Here is a 26,665-nt window from a genome sequence, read left to right on the forward strand (position 1 = left end):
TGCCACTTGAGATGTAGAGTATCCATAGCCTACTGAAAGTGTAAAAGGAAAAGACATTGGTTGCATTCATAACCGACAATCTATGAAAAATTATACACGCATTGTTCCCAGGATGAATCCCTTTTGAGAAAAAAAAATACATCTGAAGATTTTTTTTTTCTCAGAAGGGATTCATCCGGGGAACATAATCATAGCATCCTAAAAAGTTTTAGAACCTGACATCAAGCTGTTCTCACTGACTGTGATAACAAATTATGAAATGGAAATGGAATTATGCAACCTGCAAATCATCTTATAGCTTGTCAAATTACAAAATCTATTTCATATTTCCATTTATTATAACTTTCATAATCATTCAGTACTTCAAAGAAAAGGGCACATCAAAGCAAACAGCAATTCATCATGATGGATCTATATGTACAATATGTACGATCTACATATATGGACAAAACTGACAGTGAATGAACAACCTACAGTCTTCTACGGCATATGCATGTAGAGTCTCAGTCAATTTAATAATAACAAACAGTAATTGAAGAGCTTTGAAAACAAAAGCAAACAAATCAAAATACAAATCAAAATACATATAAAAAAGTATATAGGATACTACGCAGAGAAAATTGAATGAAAATGATACGCAAACACACGCACATTATCATGATGCATCGGACCACTGAACCTCCGCCAAACGACCAGCGTTAATCGTTATGTTGCAGGTATTGTATACTTCATTTTTATGATTATGATATGACAGATTAATTACATCATAAGGATGAGCTATGTAATATGATGTAGAAACGGTTATTATAAATATAGGGGCTACTCAAAGGTAGGGAAAAGAAAATGACACGACGAGGGTGCAATGCTGCCGCGCCATTATGTTCCCCTGTTTCTGATACTACCTAGTAGTATACAGTGTAGATCATCCCCTTCCAAATCTCATGTAAACTATACTCGACAGAAATTATGATCACCCCTTCCCCCATTCTCTTTGGGCACATATTATTCACTTTTAGAATTAATAACGAATATTCCTTCATTTTTGACTAACGAATCTCCTTTTTGGAATAACGAGCCTTATTTCGTTTTCGGATCGATACACATAATCTTGAGAATACTATGGACGCTTCAGAATAAGGAAATTTATTTCATTTTCAGATCAACGAACACTCGGCACTAAGGGACCCTACTTCATTCTCGTTTGGCCGATTACCCCTTGCGAATTTCATTATTCAGAAATCTATTTTTCTGAACTTTTCACACGCATAAAACCTTGAAAATCAAGGTGAAAAAATAAAGTAATCAAGTCTTTTGTGGGTCATCCTACATACATCTTTTCTAGCAGGCACAGGATATTCTTCACGAGATAAACTTCAAGCTCTCACATCATGCACTTACGGATAAAGATGGGTCGGACCAAGGAGCTTCAAACACACTTGTGTTTGAAGCTCCTTGGTCGGACTGACTAACTTCTACACTAAATGCCTGTATACTCACTTTTTCACTCAGGACATCGCGAGCTGGGGTCGGTAGATCCAGGTGTCGCGTCGGTTCATTTCTACGGGATGAAGGCATCTTGTCCAGTTTCAATAATCGCGATCCCTTCGTTGTCCCCTACGCCTCATTTCGAAAGATTCTATATTCTTTTGCGAGATTTCTGGGTCGGAGACGTATGTATACCTCGTCTTGCCAAACTCAACTGTTTTAGTTGCTCTCGAGTCGGAATCCGTAGAGCTCTATACGCAGCATCACACCGAGGAAAAGAGACTATGTGCCCTCAAGTAAACAAACGGAACGACGCGACGGCTGATAGCGCAGTGCGATCACAGAACTCCACGCACACACGACGTGCATACAGGTCTACTGCAAATGTGCCATGAACCCCCATGATTACGCAATATTCCCTCGCCGCGCCGTCTCTCTCCCAAATTCACGGAGGTGAAAAGGTCAACCTCCCAGACCAAGCCGTGCGGTACACATCGCTCGCGTGTGCGGAAGATAACGGTTGAAAAAGCCCCAAGCCCAATGTAGTCAAATTCAAACGGTAGAGGGAGGTAAGGTCGTATCACGGGGGAAAGTGTGGGTCCCACACTTTTATCGGACGACGTATTTTTGCATTTCTCAGCCATTTCTAGACCAATTTTTGTCAAACAAACTTTGAATTCCCCATAAATTTCAATGCTCTTTCATATTTCATAAGTAGTTTCTCATTATCTTGCCAAAAAATTTCATCCCGACGTGCCATCATCAACCAAAACAGGACCTTCCCTTTAACCATCGTAGATCCGTCACTGAAACACAAAGACGAATTGATACCCTCGCGCGAGAATATAGCGCCTGAGATTTATCTGTATAGCAAAGAACCTCTTTGATTTCTACTGCCATGGTCGCACGCATGATTTTTTTTTCCCGAGGGGGAAGGGGGACCTTCAGGTTAGGGGAGGAAACCTCCTGCAACGCGAGGAGACTTTTGCAATTTTACTGAGACTCACCAATCAGCACTTTATTTGGAAAATGTGAAATTCTTCAATCAAAACTGTAAGAGAAATCAATATGTAGGGGACAATATTATGCTGAAACGACGTTGAACGTGGTATCTGTCACTTCTTGATCCAAGCGTGGGTCTTCACTCTTCACTCTTCATCAAAGTGCAGGACCGAAGGGGCTGGGAAAGGGTATCCCCTATCAGTCCATGGAGGTGTATCGAAAGGGGGATGTGTCGGGAGGGGGGGGGGGGGAGTATCCTCCTACTAGATATACATGAGGGATTTTTATTTGAAATTCAGCAATATCGTGCGCACCTTATAGGTGGCATAATTATGTTTTCTACAAAAATGTATAAGAAAAATCTGGGGACAATGTGAATAACTATAATAAATCGTGTTTTCTGCACTTCTTGTTTCACGCGTGCGTCGTTCACTATATGTATTAAGTCTATGGAGGTGTACGGGGGGGGGGGGTAAATTATATCACCCTCCCACACTAGGGAATTTTGCATTTTGTATAGGAAATCCGGCAATAATCTAGTTCACACTTACGTCTAGTTCGCAATTTTCAAAAAGGGTATTACAAGAAAATGAATATTTACGGTACATAGATGGAGGTAACATGGACCAAAGGTGTGTATGTTTGTGTTTGTGTGTGTGTGTGTGTGTGAGTGTGTGTGTGTGTGTGTGTGTGTGTGTGTGTGTTGGGGGGGGGGGGGGCACAGGGGGTGAGGGGGGTAATGAGGGGAGGCTATTCCCTCCGTCACGATGAAGTTAATTCCAGAAATCCACACGACGAAGTGCACGCTAAAGGTGGCATATTTGGAAAAGAAATTTTACTATTTTAATCACTTCTTTCCCATCCCACATAAGGTGAGGTACTTTGTACTTTTAGAATCTAGTGCACTTTAGATGGCATATTTGGAAATTTCACAATAAGAAAAAGTCAAAAAAAATATTATTCAGGGACAGTGGAGGTTGACGGAAGGGGTGGGAATTGAAGGAGGTGTGGGAGCGGGTATAACCCCTCTCACACGAGGGACTCGGAACTATTGATGTTTTTAAAAATGAAATTCAGCGATAGGGGGCATATTTTGAAAATTGTCAATCAAAAAAAAATAAGACAGTAAATATATATGCATATGAGACAATGTATATGTCTATAATAATTTGTGTTATTTATCATTTCTTGTTCCGTATGTGTGTCTTTCGCTTTGCATGAAGTACATATAGGTGTGTACCGAAGGGTGAGAGTGTGGGACGGGTTATCCCCCCTCCCACACGAGGGAAGTCTTTTATACTTTTAGAACAAAAATCTAGCAATCTAGTGCGCACTTATGTCGGATCAGTGTAATCGGGTTGGTCGGTATCTGAAATGCCAGAAAAATTTTTTAGATGTTGAGCGGTCAATACATCCTCTCTCTTCAAAGGGTAGAAGCAAAGGAGCGCATAATCTTCATTATTACATAATATATTCAACCTATACAGACGTTGTCTAAAAAAAATTAAAGAAAAATTGATAAGGCAAAGTTTCGTGGTTCAGATGTAAATCACTTAATCTTCGACCATACTGTACAATGACATTCGATACATAAACGCATGCAAAGTAATGTGGTAAACGCAAGATCTGTTCAGCCAATTGGCAAGAGCTTCATAAGCTCCTTTGTTCAGCAGAGCTGCAAATACATTGTGAGACCAATCCGACTGCTGCCACAGGTGGATAGTTCCAATATACACTCAGGAAAAAAAAAAAGAAAAAAAAAAGAAAAGAAAGTAAACACTTTTTCGAGTTCATAATTTTCATAGAAGATTTTGATGAAAATCAGTTATACCATATTAAATAATCTGTTATTTGTTGTTGTTGTTTTAAAGAAAGAAAGAAGAGAGCGAGAGAAAAATGGGACCCTATACAAATAATTTGCCCCAGACAGCACTTAACATAAAATAAACAGTACAAATCTTAGAGAGATATAAACAAGAATAGTAAATATATAATAAATGTAAGGTAATCTAATTGGCTATCAACCTAGCAGGTCAATATAAATTTATATAGAGAAAATTTACACATGAGTGAACACATTTGTTTTTGTCCTCCAAAGCACAAAAGTAAAAATTGCATTAATTGACATAATATTGTCTTTCACTTACAATGATTACAAAAGATAAGTTAAATAAAATGAGAGACATGAACGCAATAGCAAAAATTCGTTTTCATTATTTTTATCTCTTTTATAACCCCAAGCAAAATCAAATACGAAATTTAAGGGGAAATAAGACTTTTGTGTCAACTCAAACTTCAAATGACATAGGGAGCAAGGGCACAAGATGATAAAATGAACAGATAATCTTGATTTCTTTCATTCAATTTAGTAGTTAAGAATTTATGAGACAAATTCAAGAATCAAATAAAATTTACAATTTTCCTAATGGAAGAAATCGATTCAAAATCTTACCATTTTTGTTTATATTGCTTCTTCTCTCATTTCATAATAATGAACTTGCATTTGACAGAAAATAGTTCATTTTCCTTCATTATTCTTAACCTTTATTTGATCCTTGGGCATCAAAGACATTATAAAGATTATAGGTATATTTTTGCAACTGCATTCATGGTTTTTAAGGTGTTAACTTATTGTTACATAGAAGAGCATTTACGCATGAATGACAACTTGTTCATTTTTGCAATGTTTACTTTTGTGCCTTGGAAGAGGAAAACAAAGGTGTTCACTCATGCGTAAAGTTTCTCTCTTTATTGACTGACCATGTTGATAGCCAGTTAAATTACCTTTCATATGTTATATAATGCATCAACATTTAGCTGAAAATTCTATAAGAAATATATACTTGAACAAGTGTTTACTTTCTGTTTTTGCTGAGTGTATTTGATTGTCATGACAATATCACTTGATTATTAGAGAAATCCAAAGTATGACTTTCATTATTGAAAATCAAGCAGTTGAAGTATCAATTACTCGAAGCATCAGGCTCGACGCGGCAACACTGAACAAATGAACAGATGGCTGTACATGTCAAATTACCAAAGTGTCGGTTTTGAAGTTAAAGCACATAATGAGCTTAGCTCCTCTAGGAATGAGTAAAGTGTAATCTCATATTATAAAACAACTCTTTCAATGCGATAAAATAGCACGTACTCGAAGTATACAACAAAATATCATCCGTCCTTTAATACAGCTCCGAAGCAGTCAAACACATACAAATTATATAGGCCTACATTCCAAAAATAATGACAAATAGAATTAAGTGGAAATGGCTGGCCTGAAATGTCACAAAAGATGCTGGTACTTTTAGGAGCTTGGGTGCTTAACAGATCCTCTCTCTCTCTCTCTCTCTCTCTCTCTCTCTCTCTCTCTCTCTCTCTTTACGGAGCAGAAACAAATATGAGGAATGTTTGACCCAAATTATGTAAGATGACATAGACGGTATAACATGTTGCTAATTAGAGGGTGGATACTACAATTTGAGGGTTGTGGAGTCAATTAAGTGAAGCACATCGTACTGTACATGACTGTGTTGTATTCCCATAATACTTGAAATACGTTTTCAAAAAAACTAATTACTTTTGATATCATAATTCTAAATATTGCATTAACTTTTATGGACCTCCATATCTTGAGATGGAAGAGTCAATTTCTAACTACGTGACCAGCCCTATATATTCTTCTAAGAAAAGACAATCGAGAGGGGCAGGAAGAGGTACAATTGTATGGTAGGTAAAGAGAATAAGGGGAGACAGGGAGAGGGGGAGATTGGGAACCAAGAGTGGGAGTGGATAAAGCAAGGGAGCAAGAGAGAAATGAGAGAGGAGGGAGGGATGGAGAGGGAGATGGGGGAGAAGGCGGGGTTACTCGGGCTCCCCAGTCGGGTTCCTACCACAAGATGGTATACTATGTCACGTTCATTGCCATGGCAACCGCACAGCCTGGACTTTTGAACCCGTCCGGAAAGGAGTAATGAATATACTGAATTAGACGAGAGCACGTAAATGGTATGGGTTTTTGTTAATATCGGGTAACTGTAAATCCCCCTCCCCCTCCTGTTTTTCTCAAATCGGTGATACAACGGTATAAGTCGCAAATACATAGACCCAATTTACTGGGAATGATGATGGTGATATTATGAAGTCACGAGTCCTCCACTGAGCTGAATACAAATTTTCACAAGATTATCACACTTTTAATTTTTATTCTGTTAACCATGCAACCAATCACTAAATGAGATGTATCATCTGCATAAGTCGTTGCAGTTTTGCAATGGCCATCTACATAATTATGTATCAAAGGTGAATACTTTAGAGGGAGTTGCTGTAGCTCTAACATCATTTAAAATATTTTAAACAATGTTCTTGCATTCCTGCCAAAGATAGAGCTGTGAAATTATATCATTGCGTCTTCCGATTTGTATGCATCTGGTGAAAACATGTGCGACTGTCGTAATTAAGATCTGATGGGACTTGCAGTATTCTCTGTGTATGATTTTGCTCTATTTTGATATGTTAAAATGGAACATGGTGCAAAATAACATCACAACTTTTGCAAGGTCATCGCATAATCACAGACACAAGTGAATGTACTGCTCACACACACTCATGCACACAGGAATGAAAACACATTTCTGAAAACTTAGTAAAATCTGTCAACAGATGTAAAAGTAAAACAGTCGGCTGATACTCTGCTTGTACTGAAACTCTTTAGGCCTCAGTTAATTTTAATTCAACTTTGACTTAGTGTATACAACTAAAATACAACACAAAGAATCCATTTATTTCTTCTTTCTTTTTTTTTGGTCGACACATTGCATAATACATGTATGAGACAAATCTGAAAACTTGAATCAGATGTGAGTGACCAGAAATGTCTTGGAATACAAGTAAAAATTTCTCATATGTTACATGCGGTTAATACATTATGCAAAGATAACTCTCTTTCAATATCCGGTTGTTACGCAAGCAGGAGAAACCTCCTTGCCCCATTACCTCCAAATATGAAATAATAACACATCAAACCAAAAAACATAAATAGATGCCTGTGACAAATTTCACTCCTTGCCATACAAAACGTGTATGAATTTGCCAAGAAGTCCTTTCTAACATTCACAATAGGAATCAGTTTATATGAAGCTACATCTATACATTAGCAATGGTATTATAGTTTAATTCTTATGTAGGCCTATCATGTCATAAAACTAGATGATGCAACAGCTGAACCTACAGTGTATGCAAGGTCGTGCCATTGACTGCAAGGAAATCATTACCTGCTAATACGTGTATATTGCAAATAAATAAGGATGTAGCAGGCTGCCCCTATTTTCGGGAGCTCAACAGTCTCGTTATTTAAACTCGTGACTCCTTTTCATAACAAGCTTGGCGCCGATTTGAGATGCTTGCAGCTACCTTACACTGTAGCTACAACAGAAATACATGCAGATAATTGACCATAAACTACTACTACATTTTGTATCTTCAAAATTGCTAGCTTAAATCAGTTTCTGAACAAGACACAGATGTAGGAGAACTGGGTAGGCAACTACTTTGTGTACACTTAAGGATGCAAAATCCACAAACTGCTGGTTAGCTTAAGGTTCACTCCCAAAATGCCAGCCTGAGTGACACAAATTCACAATTATTTCAGGATTGTGATGAGCTACCGAGGCACAAAACTCTGTATGTACAACGTTTGTACATGTCTATGCATTCATTGTGTACACAACAACTGAAGATTATGATTGCATGACACAAGTTCATCTGTATTACATGTCAACAGGGAGTGGGGAAGACGTACACCTCTATTTGAATCTTTGTGGCTCTGACAAAGTTTACATCCACACTGATGATCACAGTACATGTTGGATGTGATTCATATCATGGCTGAAGTAGAACTGCTAGCATGCATCACAGAACCAATAAAGGTTACTACGATAAAATTGATTTTCCAGAGGTATATACAGTACATGTCTGTTACATTCACAGGGCTGACATGCAGTTAAGGATATTTTTGAAAAGTAAGCCCTTTTCTATCATATCATGGATCTGTGAGCAGACAATAAAATGTAGTAAATGTAGTGTTTGACTGTTTTTGACAACCTTGCATGAAATTCTGCACTACACCTTATACTTTTAATTTACTGTTGCTGTTGTTTCTCACACAATAAAGGGATATTTCGACAGGTTGGATTTTTCATTACATGTTATTAAAGGATAAGGACCAGTAGATTTTGATGTGTCATATACCATTTCAAAGTTTAGAATGTCCTCTTTCAGGATTTTATCCTATTTAAACTGACAAATTTTATCTGAAGACTTTTCACTGGCTTATTACTGAACGTTTACAATTAACCCTTTTAGGATGAGTCCTGAGTATACTCGGGCAAGTGTCTATGGGAAATGTGTGTTGTAGCAAAATCAGCCCATCAAGCTTTACATATAACATTTGAAATAATAATAATAATAAAAAAAAAGCCTTTCAAGTGTAGTATCAATGATATAAACACAAAACATGCAGTGAGCATGACATTGTGCTTATTTAGATTACATGATACTAGCAGTAGCTCCATCTAATCTCATCATCGTCACATAAATAAAATATTATAACCAGCTTCGTTTAGCGCAATCATTTTCAAAAAAATGGTAGCCCCACCAACAAGAAAACACACAAACGATGTAGAGGCATTTATGACCACATGCTGAATGCCTGTTCATGGTGAGGCATACTTTTTGAAAGGATGCATTTTATTTGTATTCCTTGAGGTGAGACTTAATTGTCATCGATCACACGCCTAATCCTCTTGTTTTAAAAAAAAATGAAAGAAATTAAATTTATGGCCATTTCAGAATTCAGTTACAATGCAGCAATCATTATACTGTGCTTTTGTTTTTCTTCGTCTGCTTCAAAACAATTGTCTTACAAATGTTAAGCAATAGATTTCATTATTGAGGATAGTGATTTTTCACTGTATTTACATAAATCTGAATGTGTTAGGTTTGAAAGGAAGATCCTCCATTTACGACGGGTATCTCTCCACAACCATGGCATGACCCTGTGTGAAAACAGAAACAGAAATCAGAGCGTTCATTTTTTGTAGGAAAATGCACATAACAAACACATCAAATAAAAGTAAATGTATCATCTGCGAAAGGCACTTTTACGTTGAGTGCTGGTGGTACTGTCAAACCAGAAATGTTCGCATGCATTTTAATTTCACGAATTTGGGGAGAGCGAAGATTCGTGAAATTAAAATGCACGCAAAAGTTCCCAACTACGCTGTACACACTGAATGCCAGTTTCAATTCTTGAAAATGTCATGCCGCGAAAAAGTCTGTCGGCTCCAATTCAGAAAAAATTCATGCAGCGAACGTATCTTGCTTCACAGTATATCTTAAACTGCTGATTCTCTTTAAATAGTCCCTACGTTGCACTATTGTAATATTCTAATGCAAATGCATATTGCCTTTCTGCATCAAAGTACTGAATGAATCGAATTTTGTGAAGTCATTCAAGACAGAATCCTATCTCATGTTACAAAAGCTAAATTTGTCCTGCAAATACATACAAAGTTGAGAGCTCTACTTGAAGCATAACATTTGATGCTATATTTCGGTAATCTTCGATCTTGACCTTTAACCTGTCACCCTGTCATGTCAAGCAAGTCACTGTATAGTCATTTCTATCCTTCTTAGCAGCTGATAATACCACTGTACATTCCCAGCTGTAGTTCTGGCTGAAATGACATTGGGGGAAAAAGTACAGTGACCTCTGACCCTATAATAGTATCACATTATGTTATCAATAATATATACTTTTCAAATCAAACCAAACCATATTTTGAATGGACATTCCCATATGATGGTAAAGCTGGAAAATGCCATTCTGATAGCAAAAGTTCAGAGATATTTTGACCTTTGACCTGTATAATTTGGCCTCACGTCTACTCAGAACCAAGGAGGGCAGGGTTCAACTCACATGTCCACCAGCAGCACAGGCAGCAAGGACCGCAATCTGACCGTCCTCCTTCTCCAGCCGATTGGCCGCAGTGGTAGCCAGTCTGACCCCAGTGGCACCAAAGGGATGACCGATAGACAGGGAGCCTCCCCACAAGTTCATCTTGTCCATGGGAACAGCACCGACCTGCAAGGCATCAAGTTAAATGTGAGGGTCACACATGTGACAGAGCCTTTTGACATAAAAGTGAAATATGTAACTCATTTGATGTCTTATTTGGTCTATACAACATAACAACATGCTTTTATTTGGGGCATTGTTGATATATCATTGCCTCTTTCGATCGCAACTCCACACTCTAAATTATCTTCTCTTCCTTGACCAAAAATTAACCTTCTCAAAAAAACAAGATCAGCAAGAAAAATACGGGGATAGGAGAATACGAGAAGGAGCATGAGGAGAAGGGGATGTGACATCACCAGTTACTTTGGGCCTCTTTCATGTCGAGGATGTTTCTGGTTTTACAGTATTATAGTTCTGTGATAGTGCCCTCAAGGTCTCATGTCATCAGACCTACATGAACTCATACCTTTGACTTCTTGCCCATATACGTTTGACACCAGTAGTCCGAGTCCAAGGCCTTGAGGTTGGCCAGGATCTGACCGGCGAAGGCCTCGTGGATCTCAAAGACGTCGACGTCAGCCATGCTGAGCCCAGCCTTCTCCAGGACCTTGGGGATGCTGTATGCGGGTCTAATAAGATGAAGGAAGACAGTAGTTTAAGACAACAACATCCTGACAAAAATATAGATACTCCATAAAATGTCATTCTCTTGCTCATTCATAATGGGTTTTTGGAGAAATTTACATCACACAAACACATTGTGTCCACCACAATAATTCTGCCACTGCAATAGTGTCATAGTTGCTTACTCCTGTCACTCATCACTTTCATCAAATCACCAACACAGATCTGAGCTATCTTCATGAATTTTTTTAGTTTTATTTTTCTTCCTGTCCACATATCAGACAGTGGCCAGCAATAATGTTATATACAGACCAACTTTGCCAACTGGATTTGTGTATTGGTGAACATATTCACAGTACCACATGTTGATGACCATGGTGAGATGAATCCACAATCCAAAATCCACTACATTTTGCATGGTCCATTTCACTTAATGAAACCAATAAAAAAATCTACAGTAGCTGCCACGTATGAATTTTATCTTGCATTCGGCCAGTCACATCAGGACAGTAATGACTTGGTATATAGTAGCAATTAGTCTCAGTAGTAGTAGTGGTAGTAGTAGTAGTAGTAGTAGCAGTAGAAGTAGTAGTAGTTGCAGTAGTAGTAGTAGCAGCACCAGCACCAGCAGCAGTAGTACAAGTAGAAGTAGTGGCAGAAGTAGAGATAGCAGGAGTGGTTCTGGTACTGGTAGTAGTAGTAGTAGTAGTAATAGTAGTACATTGCAGTAGTAGTAGTAGTAGTAGTAGTAGTAGTAGTAGTAGTAGTAGTAGTAGTTGTAGTTGTAGTAGTAGTTGTAGTAGTAGTAGTAGTAGTAGTAGTAGTAGTAGTAGTAGTAGTACATTGCAGTAGTAGTAGTAGTAGTAGTAGTAGTAGTAAAAGTGGCTGTAGTAGTAGTAGTAGCAGCAGTAGTAGAAGTAGTTACTGTAGTAATAGTAAGTAGTAGTAGTAGTAGCAGCAGTTGTCTTAGAAGAAGCAAGGATAGTAGCACTACTAGTAGTAGCACCAGCAGTAGTAGCAGAATTTCAAAGACTTACCCCAGCAGAAGTTGGTCCTTGGGGTCCTGTGCCACGTAGACAAAGTCCCTGAGGTAAGCCTTGGGCTTGTAGCCCATCGCTAGGGCCTTCTCCTCTGTCATCAGCAAGCAGGCTGAGGCTCCATCAGTCTGGGTTGGGCAGGGGAAGAAACGATCAGAAATCCCATTCAACAACTGGGATTGTCAATACTCATCATACGTGTAATAGGGCAAACCCAAGAACGCACAGATTAGTTTCAATCATCCTTTTTTTTTTTTTTCCGCTAGTGCTTCGAGACATCTATAAAAAAAGATACAAGCTGTAATGTGCTATACAAGTATAAGGGTATGGTAAATTATTATTATCATTATTATGAATGATCAGTCCCTTCATGGGATTTATTTGGTGGCTCTGAAACATGAGGATGAAGAGATGTACAGAATGTCTTCTGTGTATGATGCTTGGTGATGGTAGAGCTGTATCAGGGTGCCAATAATGCAACACTTCATCCACAGTCTGTAGTATATACAGTAACCCCTGTTGCTTTGACACCTGGTACACCCCACTTTTATGTTCATTGAGTTAATTTGCAAAGTATAGTTAACCTCCAATAATCTCAAAAGAGAATTTTTGAAGGGCATCTATCAATCTTACTCTACCCATAATCAGATAAAGCACTATCTTTTTCTGCCAACATGTAAAAATAAAAGTTAATAATGATAATAACAATAATAATAACTTATATGATAAAAAGAAAAGTCTATGTCACTGCCAGAATTGCTGTGTAAAGAGTAAAATAATAAATAAAAATACTTTTATGATATCTTACCAGGTAAGAGGCATTGGCAGCAGTGATGGTGCCATGGGGCTTAATGAATGCTGGCTTGAGGCGGGCCATCTGCTCCTCGGTCGACACACGGATACCGTTGTCCCTGTCAACCACCTTGCCCGTTTTCGGCACGCGGACGTTCAGCCTGTCGGACAGCAAGCCGTCCTTTGTTGCCTTGTCGGCCAGGCCGTGGGAGCGCCTGCTGTAATCATCCTAACACGTGACAATGACAAACAAGGAAAAGTAGAAATTACGCGGTGCGTAATATATGTCCCCGCCGGAAGTAGCATTTTGTAGCAAAATGTGCAATATAGGTAAAAAATCAAGGTCAAAGGTCAAAGAAGTCAAAGGTCAAAATTCTGTGTAAAAGTTTTGAAGCCCTCACCTAGTGCCATCACATAAAGCAAACGGAATCGAAATCGGGTTAGAAATGGCGAAGGAGTAGCATTTTATAGCCAATGTACAATACAGGTCAAAAATCAAGGTCAAAGGTCAAAGGTCAAAATTCTGTGTAAAGTTTTGAAGCCCTCACCTAGTGCCATCACATAAAGCAAACGGAATCGAAATCAGGTTAGAAATGGTGAAGGAGTAGCATTTTGTAGCCAATGTACAATACAGGTCAAAAATCAAGGTCAAAGGTCAAAGAAGGCAAAGTCAAAATTCTGTGTAGAAGTTTTGAAGCCCTCACCTAGTGCCATCACATAAAGCAAACGGAATCGAAATCGGGTTAGAAATGGCGAAGGAGTAGCATTTTGTAGCAAAATGTACAATATAGGTCAAAAATCAACGTCAAAGGTCAAAGAAGGCAAAGGTCAAAATTCTGTGTGGAAGTTTTGAAGCCCTCACCTAGTGCCATCACATAAAGCAAACGGAATCGAAATCGGGTTAGAAATGGCGAAGGAGTAGCATTTTGTAGCAAAATGTACAATACAGGTCAAAAATCAAGGTCAAAGGTCAAAGAAGGCAAAGGTCAAAATTCTGTGTAAAAGTTTTGAAGCCCTCACCTAGTGCCATCACATAAAGCAAACGGAATCGTAATCGGGTTAGAAATGGCGAAGGAGTAGCATTTTATAGCCAATGTACAATACAGGTCAAAAATCAAGGTCAAAGGTCAAAGAAGTCAAAGGTCAAAATTCTGTGTAAAGTTTTGAAGCCCTCACCTAGTGCCATCACATAAAGCAAACGGAATCGAAATCAGGTTAGAAATGGTGAAGGAGTAGCATTTTGTAGCCAATGTACAATACAGGTCAAAAATCAAGGTCAAAGGTCAAAGAAGGCAAAGGTCAAAATTCTGTGTAGAAGTTTTGAAGCCCTCACCTAGTGCCATCACATAAAGCAAACGGAATCGAAATCGGGTTAGAAATGGCGAAGGAGTAGCATTTTGTAGCAAAATGTACAATATAGGTCAAAAATCAAGGTCAAAGGTCAAAGAAGGCAAAGGTCAAAATTCTGTGTGGAAGTTTTGAAGCCCTCACCTAGTGCCATCACATAAAGCAAACGGAATCGAAATCGGGTTAGAAATGGCGAAGGAGTAGCATTTTGTAGCAAAATGTACAATACAGGTCAAAAATCAAGGTCAAAGGTCAAAGAAGGCAAAGGTCAAAATTCTGTGTAGAAGTTTTGAAGCCCTCACCTAGTGCCATCACATAAAGCAAACGGAATCGAAATCGGGTTAGAAATGGCGAAGGAGTAGCATTTTGTAGCAAAATGTACAATATAGGTCAAAAATCAAGGTCAAAGGTCAAAGAAGTCAAAGGTCAAAATTCTGTGTAGAAGTTTTGAAGCCCTCACCTAGTGCCATCATATAAAGCAAACGGAATCGAAATCGGGTTAGAAATGGCGAAGGAGTAGCATTTTGTAGCAAAATGTACAATATAGGTCAAAGGTCAAGGTCAAAGGTCACGACTGAAATTCTGTGTAGAAGTTTCAAAGCTCCCATGTAGTGCTATCATATAAAGCAAACAGAATCAAAATTGGCTCATAAATGACAGAGAAGTAGCAAATTGAAGATTTTGATCACACACGGACGCACACACGGACACACGGACACACGGACGGACGGACGGACACACGGACGGACGGACACACGGACACACACACGTACGGAGCCCGTTTCATAGTCCCCTGCTCGAACTCGTTCGGCGGGGACAACAACAGGAAAGAGATATGGAAAAATCATAGACTAAGTATGCACAACTCTTCAGCAAAATTCAGATTTGATTTGCTATCATTACTTACCAGACCTTTTTTGTTGATAAGAATAGGTAATAGAGTAGGGAAACCAGCTCCAAACCCCTACCCCCCCCCCCCCCAAAAAAAAAGAAAACAACAAAAACAAAACAAAACAAAACAAAATGTAAAAAGAATGAGAAATGGCAACTGGTATGCCTGTGCTATACTGCATTATATTCCTAATGCATTGTACATGTAGGTCTACAAAACATCTTTTCAAAGTTAGGCAATGTAGGCAAAGAGTTCTCTAAACACATCCAAAAGTTATATTTACCTGTGACAGTTTCGACGACGGGCTGTCATATTTCTCAAACAATGGCTAATTGGCAACTGATGATTTGGCGCCAATCAGCAATCACTCAGGTGTGACATCCGAGTGATAGTGCCATCGTATATGTCAGAAAGTTGGTATGCACCCCCATCCTGGTTCATGTTGTGGGGGGTTCTTTTAATCCAAATGGCCTCCCTGATGCGTCTGTCCAGGTCCTGGCTCTCTATCGTGCATACCAACTGTCTGACATTTACGATGGCACTATCACTCGGATGTCATACCTGAGTGATTGCTGATTGGCGCCAAATCATCAGTTGCCAATTACCCATCGTTTGAGAAAGATGACAGCCCGTCGTCAAAACTGTCACAGGTAAATACAACTCTTGGATGTGTTTAGAGAACTCTTTACCTATATTTATCAACCATCCTTATGAACTTATTTTGCAATGTGAGGCAATGGTTTCAAATGAATGGCAAATAATTGTTATCTGGTGATAACAAGGAATTATAACATTATCAGAAAGCGAACACATTCTGATATAACATTTAAGAGATTGAAGGAGACAGAACCAGTACAGGAAAGATACAATAAATCCACCTCAAATAAGAAAAAGAAATAAAACAAAGTGTACAATTAATATAGACCTATGTAAAACATTTGATTAAAGTTGACTGTGTGACTGACAAAAGAATACAAACCTGCTCTTTTCTTGAGATATCAAAAGCTGCAGCTAATCTGTCACCAGAATGGCCCATGGTCTCATTCGTTGAGAATTCCGCAACAGCTGGCAGCTGTTGAGACACATCAAAGATATACTCCAGTTTATTTGTTTGTTTATTTTCATTTCCATACATCGTTCAAGTTCAACAGTGGGAGCCTATTTGGTTGAAAGTGCATTACATTTTTGAGCGACATTAAAAATCAATCAGTCCCTCGGATAGGACATAGAAAATGTAAAGGAGTCATGACTCAAGCCTGTAAGAGATCCTATGTCACTTCTAACACAGATCAGGTTTAGAACTGGTGAAGTGGTCCCCCCCCCCCCCCCCCCCCCCAACACACACACACATACACACAAGCCAGAGCAGGTTAAACATGTCGATCCTTCAGTGTTCAACCCAGGTGACTAGCATCACTTAGCAACCCAGCATATTTTGTCATTCTGGGGGACCTTCACACAACAGCAAAGTCCTGTATATGCCATATATTCGCGAGTCGAAATTTTTGCTAATCAGGAATTCTCGACGATTTCGCGAGTGGTTAAATTCACGATCATGGAGTCTCAGAACAGAGAAATGTACACACATACGTCACATCCACATCGGGATCAGAGTCAATATTTTTGCATGTCTTCAATTTCGCTAATAGCACCCCACTCACAAAATTCGCGAAAATAAAAACCTTGCGAAATATTTGGCGTATTCAGTGCACTGAACATCCTGTTCCTACTGTTTTTATAATTGCCCAACACACACATATAGACACACATCACTTTGATATTAGCTGGGGAGGAATTCTACCTAGGAATATGATGCATGCAAAAATTATCATCATCCGTCTCACCTCTGGTGACAGTGCTTTCAGGCTCAGGTACTTGGAAGCTAGGCCCATCTTGGCTCCAAATGTCTTTGCCTGTGTGAAGGCATCAGACACACACACACACACATAGTAAGAAAGGGAGGCAAGATACCAGAGACAAACACATCAAAAATAAGTAATTTGCTCTAAAACAAAACATGCTATTGACCGATTCGCGTTCGTTGAGGGCAGCAGACATATCATGGGCACTGGGCGCAGCCATAGTGAGTGTCTGAGCCGACCCTCCCCCTGCTCTCCCCCATCCCGGGCAACATGTTTATCACGCACTTGTAACAAAGGTTCGCGCACTAAGCAAGCATTCGCGCACTCAGTACGAGACGCCCATTGGCTAAAGCAGTTTTTCATTCTGCGCACGTGCTAATGTAGGGAGAGGGGTGGGGAATGGGAAGGGGGGGTCGGCTGAGACACCCACTATGGCTGCGCCCATGCCAAAAATACACATAGCGCGTCACAGAATCGGTCAATAGCATGGCTTTTGAAATGTGACCTTAAGAGTCAATCAGCTGTGTTGGCATTATGACATTTTTTTTTTTTTTAATACCTATCTAAGTCCCAGTTTCTTTGCAGTATCCTGATTAGCATAACTCATGTGATCGGCAAAATAAAATACACTGCAACTAAATATAAACAATTTCTGTAATTTTCATCGAAATACATATATCAGGGACAATAAGAGTTATCTGTAATTTTCTGTGATAGGTATATTGCATTCTGAGAAATACCTTGCATATGCTAAACAAACAAATAAATAAATAAATAAATAAATAAATAAATAAATAAATAAATAAATAAATAAATAAATAAATAATTAAATAAATAAATAAATAAATAAATAAATAACCCAAAACAAAGTCACAATCATATAATTATCAGACCTATTATTGAAGAGCAAAAGGTGAGTGTTCCTAACATATGCCTGGATTTTGCTTGAACATATTCAATCTGTCGCTCCATTTCACTTCCTTCTTTCAAGCTAACCAGTGACTACAAATTCTGAAACTCTGTACCCAGTATAATCAAATTATACTTGTTCAAAATGTAAAAGTCTTTACATCATACAGGGGTGACCTTTAATCAGGCTCTTAATATCACTCAAATACCTTCCCCAGGTTCATCATGAATTTCCTCATGTCCCGGCTGTGCCTGATAGGCGCATCCGACATGAAATCCACGCCCCCAGCGATGATTGTCTCTGCCTGACCAGCGGCCAAGAGACCGATGCCTGCACCAGGAAAAATGGGAGCGCAAAGTCCAACAAATAATCATTATAAACGACCCCTGTCTGTGATTCGCAACCAAAGAACAAGAGAAGCCCCTACAAAAGCTGACAGAAATATGAAACCTGAACTCAACTGTAAGAAGTAATGAAAACTGTTGTCGACAACACATTGTATGTGCTACTCATGTTTTTGGTTGAATATCCCATTATATTTATAGGCTGATAGCAACCTGTTAGTTGTGAATTCAACCATAATGAAACCAAAGCTTTCATGAATTTTCTTCCATAGCCTCCCCTCCCCCCCCCCCCCAAAAAAAGAAGAAGAAATGAACAAAAAGAAAAGAAAATGGTGGTATCTACAAAACTGAGAGGAAAGAGAAAATTTGAAAACTGTGTCAGCAATGAGAGGGTGGCATCGAAACTATGTTTGTTGGCCAAACTTGCATCACACATCCACTATAAGCAGGGAGCCACTCATTTTTGGCTGTTTGTTTCTCGCTACCTACCTGATGTGATTGCTTGGTTTGATGAGATGCACGCCATGGTAACGGTGTGTGCTGGGACGCGATCAGAAAAACCTGCCTCGAGTGCAGCCTGCAAACAGAGAACGGCAGAAGTGAGTGAAACGGCTCTCATGTCCAGTGGATTCACAAAACTATGCACTAAACTGAGGGGGCAGTGATTGCTGCACTAAGAGGAATGTGTTGTACAAATGTACAATGTACTTCTTCCTAGTAAATTCAGTAATGGTTTATGCGGAAGCCTATGCAGTCCCATGAAGCCATACCATCATACCCTTATTTAGATCGTGCATTATGACGACGACTTTGACTAACACCACAACTTTGGGAAATGACAATGCTTTATGTCTCTTTTTTTTTAATAAGAAACATGAGATGGATCCTTCTGTTCATATTATTATTATCATTATTTGTAGTAGTAGTAGTAGTAGTAGTAATTATAATAATAATAATAATAATAATAATAATGATAATAATAATAATAATAACAATAATAATAATATTAATTATTATTATTATTATTATTATTATTATTATTATTATTATTATTATTATTATTATTATTATTATTATTATTATTTATTTATTTATTTATTTATTTATTTATTCATTTATTATTATTATTATTTTTTTTTTATAAGGGCACACATGCATGAGAGTATGTCAGTGGATATGAAACATAGCAGTCATCTGGCTAATATGAACTTTGACCCTTCTCTGACTACTAATACCAGATTCGGTGTCAGGATAAGTGGAGAGCAAAGCACAATTACAATATGTACATCTATGTGGCACTTTCAAGTATGATGCATTGGGCGATTCCAAGAGCCTCTTACCTCTCTTGCAACGTTACTCGTCTTCACCTCCTGGATAACTGTCCCAACAATGATGTGGTCAACAGCGTCTGAGAGCAGAGAACGAAAGAATTAAATGCTGTGTGACTTTAGTGAATGTTTGCCCATTCCTCTGTCCCCAAATCTCCATTTTCAGGCACCTGTTAATTAACATGCTAACTGCAAATACAGTCAGTCATATTCAATGTACATTTGTGCTGTTCCTCATATCTGTATTCTCGCATATGGCATTTTATTCAAGAAATGAAGGAATTTGAAGAAAATGAAGAAATGAAGGAAAATGCTGCACTTGTATTTTCCAATCAATGATCATGGTACATGTAGTTCTTGGAATATGTCCATATTGTAACATCTACACATCAGTAAAATTTCTCATTAAAAAAAAAATCCACATCACAGAAACATACTACTGGTACATGTTCTACAAAAAGCTATGCACAACATGTCATTTTCTGGTATACATTCTACAGTCTACTCTATTGTTTGTTCAGAGTAATTTCAGGCAGACTACCAACTGAGGTATCAGGTCGGAGGCTTAGGCAGCATGCCCTGTGAAATGGCTTTGTACTTTTTATACATCACAAAATGTACATCTTTTAAAAAATCAACATTGCCAACACTCATACGAATTGCTGACCAAGGGGATTGAGATAGCGTAGAAGTTGAGGCACTCAATAGATCTTGCCTGGTAGTGGGATAATCAGTGGCAAAGTACAGGGAAGAATTCTTTCTAATCTGCATTTCACTTTCTGTCTTAAGAAGATATAACACGAGGTATAACAGATATGTCTTCCTTTGATCTAGATGAAGTCATGGTAGAGTACATGCTGGCAGAGGGGCAAGCCCTCAAAACCCATAGATAGTTTTACCTTTTGGGATTCCCGTCTTTTCCAATAGGCCCCTGTGTGGATAATCAAGATCCAAGACAACTACATTAGATACAATTAATTACAGATCAATAACTTTGCACTTACCTGAAACACAATTAAAGGGACTGTGCAGTACTGGTTGAGGTGGGGATTCATGTTTTGAACATTCCTAAGTGAGATAATGAAAAGCCTCTTATGAAATATGAAAGAGCATGTAATCTTAAGATGGATTCAATGTTTATTTGATGAAAATTGGTTTTCAAATGGATGAGATATCCAAAATAGTGCTAATAATAAAAGGCGACATGCCACAACTTTATTAGGATCTCTTTGTTTCACCTTGTTTTTGGATATCTCAGCCATTTCAAAACCAATTTTCATCAAATAAACTTTTGATACCCCTAAGAACTGCATGCTCTTTGACATCTCATAGAGTGGTTTCTGAATATCTCTCAAAACGTTAAAAGCTAAATCCTCACCTCGACCAGAACTGTACGAACCCTTTAAAGTACCACACACTGTGTGTTGCCAACCCATGTATAAATTGCACATCAGTATAGACAGGGAGACTCTTCAAATAGGGGGTGTGGTCAACACACAGTGCAACAGGAACATCGTGCATGAAAAACATTTAAAGCAAAAAACAAAACAAAACCAGATTTTATCCAATTACAATACATGATTGTTATGCTGGCAAAAATGTAAGGGTTTGTGATTGGGATCATGTCAGGTTGTATCCATTTTCCCAAATTTTAGAGAGTGAGGATGGCATTAAAGTCAGTGTTCACTTCCAGCTGGACTCCTCAGCATGGCTTGGCACACTGGTGTATTGCCAAAATAAGTAGCTCCAACCCAAAATGAAGGCATAAAAGTGGGACTACATACTATATGAGGGCTTGCTGCCCCAGCAACAATATGAAATATACAGATTATGTCAAGACTATACATTTGTGTACATGTACTTTATATCCAACTACCAGTATTAAAACAATAAAGCTCCATAGCTGATGCATACTAGCACCACATTGTACTCACTTCATCGCTTCTCTCTGCAAGTCATGAGGCATCAGGTCTTTGTAGCTGTGCAAACACAAACAGAATAGAATGAATAATTGGCAACAAGCTTGTAAAGGGATAAGATGGTTACAGTAGAACGAGAGCCAAGATTTGCAAAGTTAAAATGCAAGCTACAGTTCTTGTCTACACTACCCAATTTCATGCCACAAAAATTATCATATTACAGTAGTTAGTATGGCTGAAAAGCAATCCTGTAACATCAAAAAAAAAAAAAAGAAGAAAACTTCATCAAACATGAAGGAGTACAGTTTTTTAGATTGAAAACGAGCATACAATAGTGTATTGTCCTTTTCTGATACAAATGACAAAGTTTATATCATATGAATGTTTCTTCCATTCCTCATCACCATTATTTTTTTTTCATCACTTTATACAAATACTGTTTTTTGTTTTGTCTTTTTGTTTTCCTTTGAAGGGGGCTGGGAAGAGAACTGAATTACTGCAACAGTAATTGGATTTTTCATATCACACACTAAAATACTTTGAATAGCAGCCGCAATACATGGTTACACTGTACAGCCTACAAAACAGTGAAGAATGCGTTCTGAAATACATTGTAATTGTAAAGCCAGAATGAAATATTTTGAGCTTGTTCTTAAAGGGCATACATGTACATGCATGTATTCATGTGTGGCTTTAATTTGTGTATATTTAGATTGTGAGTGTTGTTGGCAAAATCTTAAGAATATAACACATAGCACTCACTCAGTTCCAGACATAAGAAATGGTGTCCTGACTCCTTCCACGAGCACAATATTCTTGACATTCTGCTTGGCAAGTGACTTCTTCTTTGCAGCTGCCGCCTCATGCCTGCAACTTGTACTGAGGGCTCTGGCGCCATCTATTGATGGAAATATGGTTAACATCATTAAATGCATAATAATTAGGTAGGCCTGAGCATTGTCATAGCATCAATAATGTGTTGTTCAGTGTGGCCAAACACTTAAAACAAATTGTGTAACAACCATAGCAGTTCATACCTAATCTATACAATTTATGAGTTTCAAAGATGGCTTTCCTTTGTTTTAAAATGCCCCTCCTCTCCCTCCTCCCCCACATACACACACACAAATGGGATCTACACTACAGTTGTACAGTAACATAGCAAATGAATTGACATCATGGACAGAAATCATTGTAATTTTCCTTTCTCAAGAGATAAAATCAGGTGCAGACAAAATGCAGAACCAGGGCTTAATTTTCATGTTGTGTAGCTCTACATTTCTTTCTTTCTTATCTCACCAACAGCTACGCAAACAGCATGAAATACAAAGAAAAGATCCTTCAGAGAACAAAACATGAAGTGTGTTGGTAAACCTTATCCCACTGCAGCAGACACACATTTAAGTACAAACAGTGTAGAGTATATCTAGTCCAACTGTACCACCTCAACCTTTTACATTGCAGTTCTGTAATATGGGGGGGGGGGGTGGCCACTAACTTACATTGTACATGTAACTTAAAGTGGTTTGCCTTTTCAAAGACTTTTTTCTAAATTATCATTATTAACATTATTATTATTATTATTATTATTATTATTATTATTATTATTATTATTATTATTATTATTAATTATTGTTATCATTAGCATTATCAATATTATTATTATGAACAGAAATTATGTAAGTTTACATGTACAAACCCAATACATAAAGAAATTGGCATGAATATAAAAGTGATGGTATGTATGCACAAATATGTTGTACTGCAATGGAAGTAGTTTCACAATGCTAGCAAGGGGTATGGAACTGGGGGCCTGCTGCAGCCCCCTAACTCTTATGTACACGTGTATCTTCATTGTAAAAGAAAAAAATGGAAAAACGAATACTGTCTACTACTACTACTACTACTACTACTACTACTACTACTACTACTAATCATTATAATAATTAAATAATAATAATAATAAGCATAATAATAATAATAATAATAATAATAATAATAATAACAATAACAATAATTATACAGTGTAAATAATTGCTAATATAATGATGATAATAGCAAACACATGCAACACCTATGAACTTCTGAAATGGTTCCCCCTCCCTGTTCTCCATGTGAAGGAGGTCCACAGCCCACTGAGCCCCCCCCCCCCCCCCCCCAATTAAAAGAAAAAATAACGTTCCAAGGCCCCTGACTAATGCACAACTGCCACCCTACAGTCTTCCACACAGCAAGCAAAATATTTTTACCCTGGTCCCCAGCCCAGGAAATCACTACAAGTCATGTTTGACAGACAGCGTAATGTGGTTCACTTGTGCCGGCTCAGAGTCTGAATTTTACAAGGTGACCTTCACCAATGAGAGTCACTTAGAGAAGATAATGGTACACACACACTGTACACACCAGATAACATACTCAATAGCAAGGTTCAAGAGCATAGATAGAGTTGATCAAACTTCTACCTGGTAGTGTGTTAACCCTAACAGACAGCATAATGACGGCTGATTCCACCCCAACCCCCCCCCCCCCCCCCCCGCCCTGTTTGACATACAGCCCATTATCTCAATTTTTCTGCATTTGTATTTTTTTTTTCAAACTACAGCGTGTGTATGTAAACCATGTAGTTAGTCATTGGCAGCGGCGCTATCAGGCGCTTGGCATACGTCCATTATTTAAAACGCAAAGCTTGCCAGAAATCAAGGCTTTGTATAGCTTCGCTCGTGAAATTCAACATCACCATTTGATTACTACTTTGAATGTGATACGTAAAGATGTGTACAGATGTAGCTATCCTAGTTCAATTGTTGACAACTCATGCTGCACATGTAAGTGTTTTTTTCCAATAGTCCCTTTCTGTCCATTAATGATTTTTCTTGATTCAGTCCATCATACGTTAACCAGTCCATGGTATTCTAATGAACTACATAAGGATTTGGAACCTGTGGCTGTGCACAGGTACATCATGTATCTGCGCGCAGGTTCCAATTCAAGTACTAGTGACGCACCACATACAGTTGTAGTATTAGTACTAAACTACAGAAGGGTTTACCAAGGACCAAATTGTCAATCAAGAAAAATCACTTTGACAGAAAGGGACTAATGGAGAAATCAAATTTTGCACAGCAAAATTTTTCAACATTTGAGCTAGGCCTACATTGTACATCTGCATGTATTCGAATTTAAAATGAATCAAATTCTGATAGACCTTAGTATTGAATTTTGTAAGCAAAGCCATTGTGTATAAGACACCAAATCCTTACACCAGCAGCCTAAACAAGCTATGTATTCTTGCTGCTCGCAGAAGTACAGCTGTATGATTGATTTTCCTAATTATGCATTATACATTTGTAGGCCTATTTAAACGTCAATTACTGTACAGATGTATAGTCGCCACTTGCGTGTATTCCCTATGCACTCCCAGGTTTGCAAACTAACGATAGGCACTGAATTAGTAGGCACTGAATTAGTACGCCCCCCATAGCGCGCCACCTATTTACAAATTGTAGTGCAGGTGTCATACACACACTTCAATGAAGGATGCATTGTGCATCATCGGCATTTGAAAAATTTTGTTAATCTGCCACCTAAAATCCATTCGAAATAAAAAACATTCTCTCATTAAAAGTGGTTTTGTCACCTGTTATAACTCTACATATCTATGGATTAGTATGGTAGAATAAAATTTGTGCTTAGTAGAAAAGGTGAATTAGGTATAGGAATGTCTTTTGAGAGCAATGAAAATCCGTCGCCCCAGCTGATCTCCGATTCGCGGTGCGGGTTACATGCGATGTGAATGTCTGACGACCTTTTTGAATCCACAGTTTTGGGTTGTTAATGTTATGTTGCCTTTCTTGGACGAGCCGTCCAGCCGGATTTAAGAAAAAACAAAACACAACAAAAGAAATAACTCGCGTGAAGAAAATCAAAACAAAACAAGTAACAAAAATTGTATTAAAGAATGAAAAGAAGTAACGTTATGACTCGACTCGAGATTGAGAATGCTCTTCACTTCGTGAATCAATGTTCATCACTTTTATGATCCCTGCATGGACCTGGCTACAGCAGGCTAGGCAGTACCCAGTACACACGTACTTGTAGGCTCTTGAGACGTTTGAGTCTTAACGTTAGGCCCTTACATGTGAATTTCATTCTTTGCTGTTTTTAGTGCTTATTTGTCAAGGCTCAAGCCAAATGAAAGAGGCTGCCCTAGCCTCTAGTAATTGTATCTGGTCTTACTCTTAGGCCTCTTTAGTGTATCTTCTTCCTTGCCCATGGCCATAGCTCTGCCCTTTCACTACAAGTTCAGACTTTGACCTGCAGTAGGCCGCGCCGTCGCCGAGCCCTCACTATGTTACTAGTAGTTGTTAGAGGGATTCTAAACTCTTACCATTGCTAACTGTCACACTACACAATCATTCATAACTTGCAAATTTTGCACCAAGCGATTGACCTTGATTTGACTTTGTAACACTGTCTACAGCGATTAATTGCAACCTGATTTCCACTCATTCATATTACCAAAACTCACTGTATGCAAGCTGGTTTCCAGTTGAAGACAGAAGACTTGAAAGCCGGAGAGAATTGAGCATAAGAGATGCCATGGTTGTGGATTATCAGGTAAATTTCAGGTCACTGTGTCGCAGCACTTCTTGTTGTTTCTTCACACTGCATGCAAACCGAACCGGCCGGCGACTTGCCAATCTGTAATACACGTATTGCCAATGCTCTGCGTATACGTACAGTACGTGTGTCCACAACACTACGTACACCCAACCAGCATCTCTCTTGGCGTCTACTATTACGTCAATAGACTACATGTGCGGCGTTGAATCAGTAGCAACAAACTTCCGGCTTCAATCGCTGTAGTAAATGTACATTTAATAATATTGTTCATATATTAAGCTATCTTTAAACTAGTCTGTATAATATAATTTGTAATTTTAAAAATATTTAATTTATTTTTTTCCAACAAAAAGATTGTAATGATTATATTTTACATTCTGATTATTAGATAGTTGGGCTGTGCGCAATTCAGCTACATAAACT

At 38.3% G+C, this 26,665-nt stretch overlaps 1 protein-coding gene across 1 annotated transcript; it reads right to left on the reverse strand.

Annotated features, from left to right (window-relative positions):
• Positions 1 to 7,179: 7,179 nt before the first annotated feature.
• On the reverse strand, positions 7,180 to 26,309 carry LOC139734650 (trifunctional enzyme subunit beta, mitochondrial-like). The gene is made up of 14 exons (XM_071645438.1): positions 26,148 to 26,309; positions 22,382 to 22,517; positions 21,635 to 21,679; positions 20,600 to 20,631; positions 19,713 to 19,780; positions 18,862 to 18,949; positions 18,237 to 18,358; positions 17,101 to 17,169; positions 16,236 to 16,328; positions 13,034 to 13,246; positions 12,226 to 12,353; positions 11,031 to 11,193; positions 10,463 to 10,627; positions 7,180 to 9,539 (listed from the first exon to the last, which is right to left on the reverse strand). Exons 1-14 carry the CDS (start codon positions 26,218 to 26,220, stop codon positions 9,504 to 9,506), a joined length of 1,431 nt encoding a protein of 476 aa, XP_071501539.1. The 5' UTR covers positions 26,221 to 26,309; the 3' UTR covers positions 7,180 to 9,503.
• Positions 26,310 to 26,665: the final 356 nt, after the last annotated feature.

The sequence above is a fragment of the Diadema antillarum genome, unplaced genomic scaffold, assembly GCF_040938485.1.
Source record: "Diadema antillarum isolate AM-2024a unplaced genomic scaffold, OU_Dant_1.0 seq00000538_RagTag, whole genome shotgun sequence".
Classification (NCBI taxonomy): Eukaryota; Metazoa; Echinodermata; class Echinoidea; order Diadematoida; family Diadematidae; genus Diadema; species Diadema antillarum.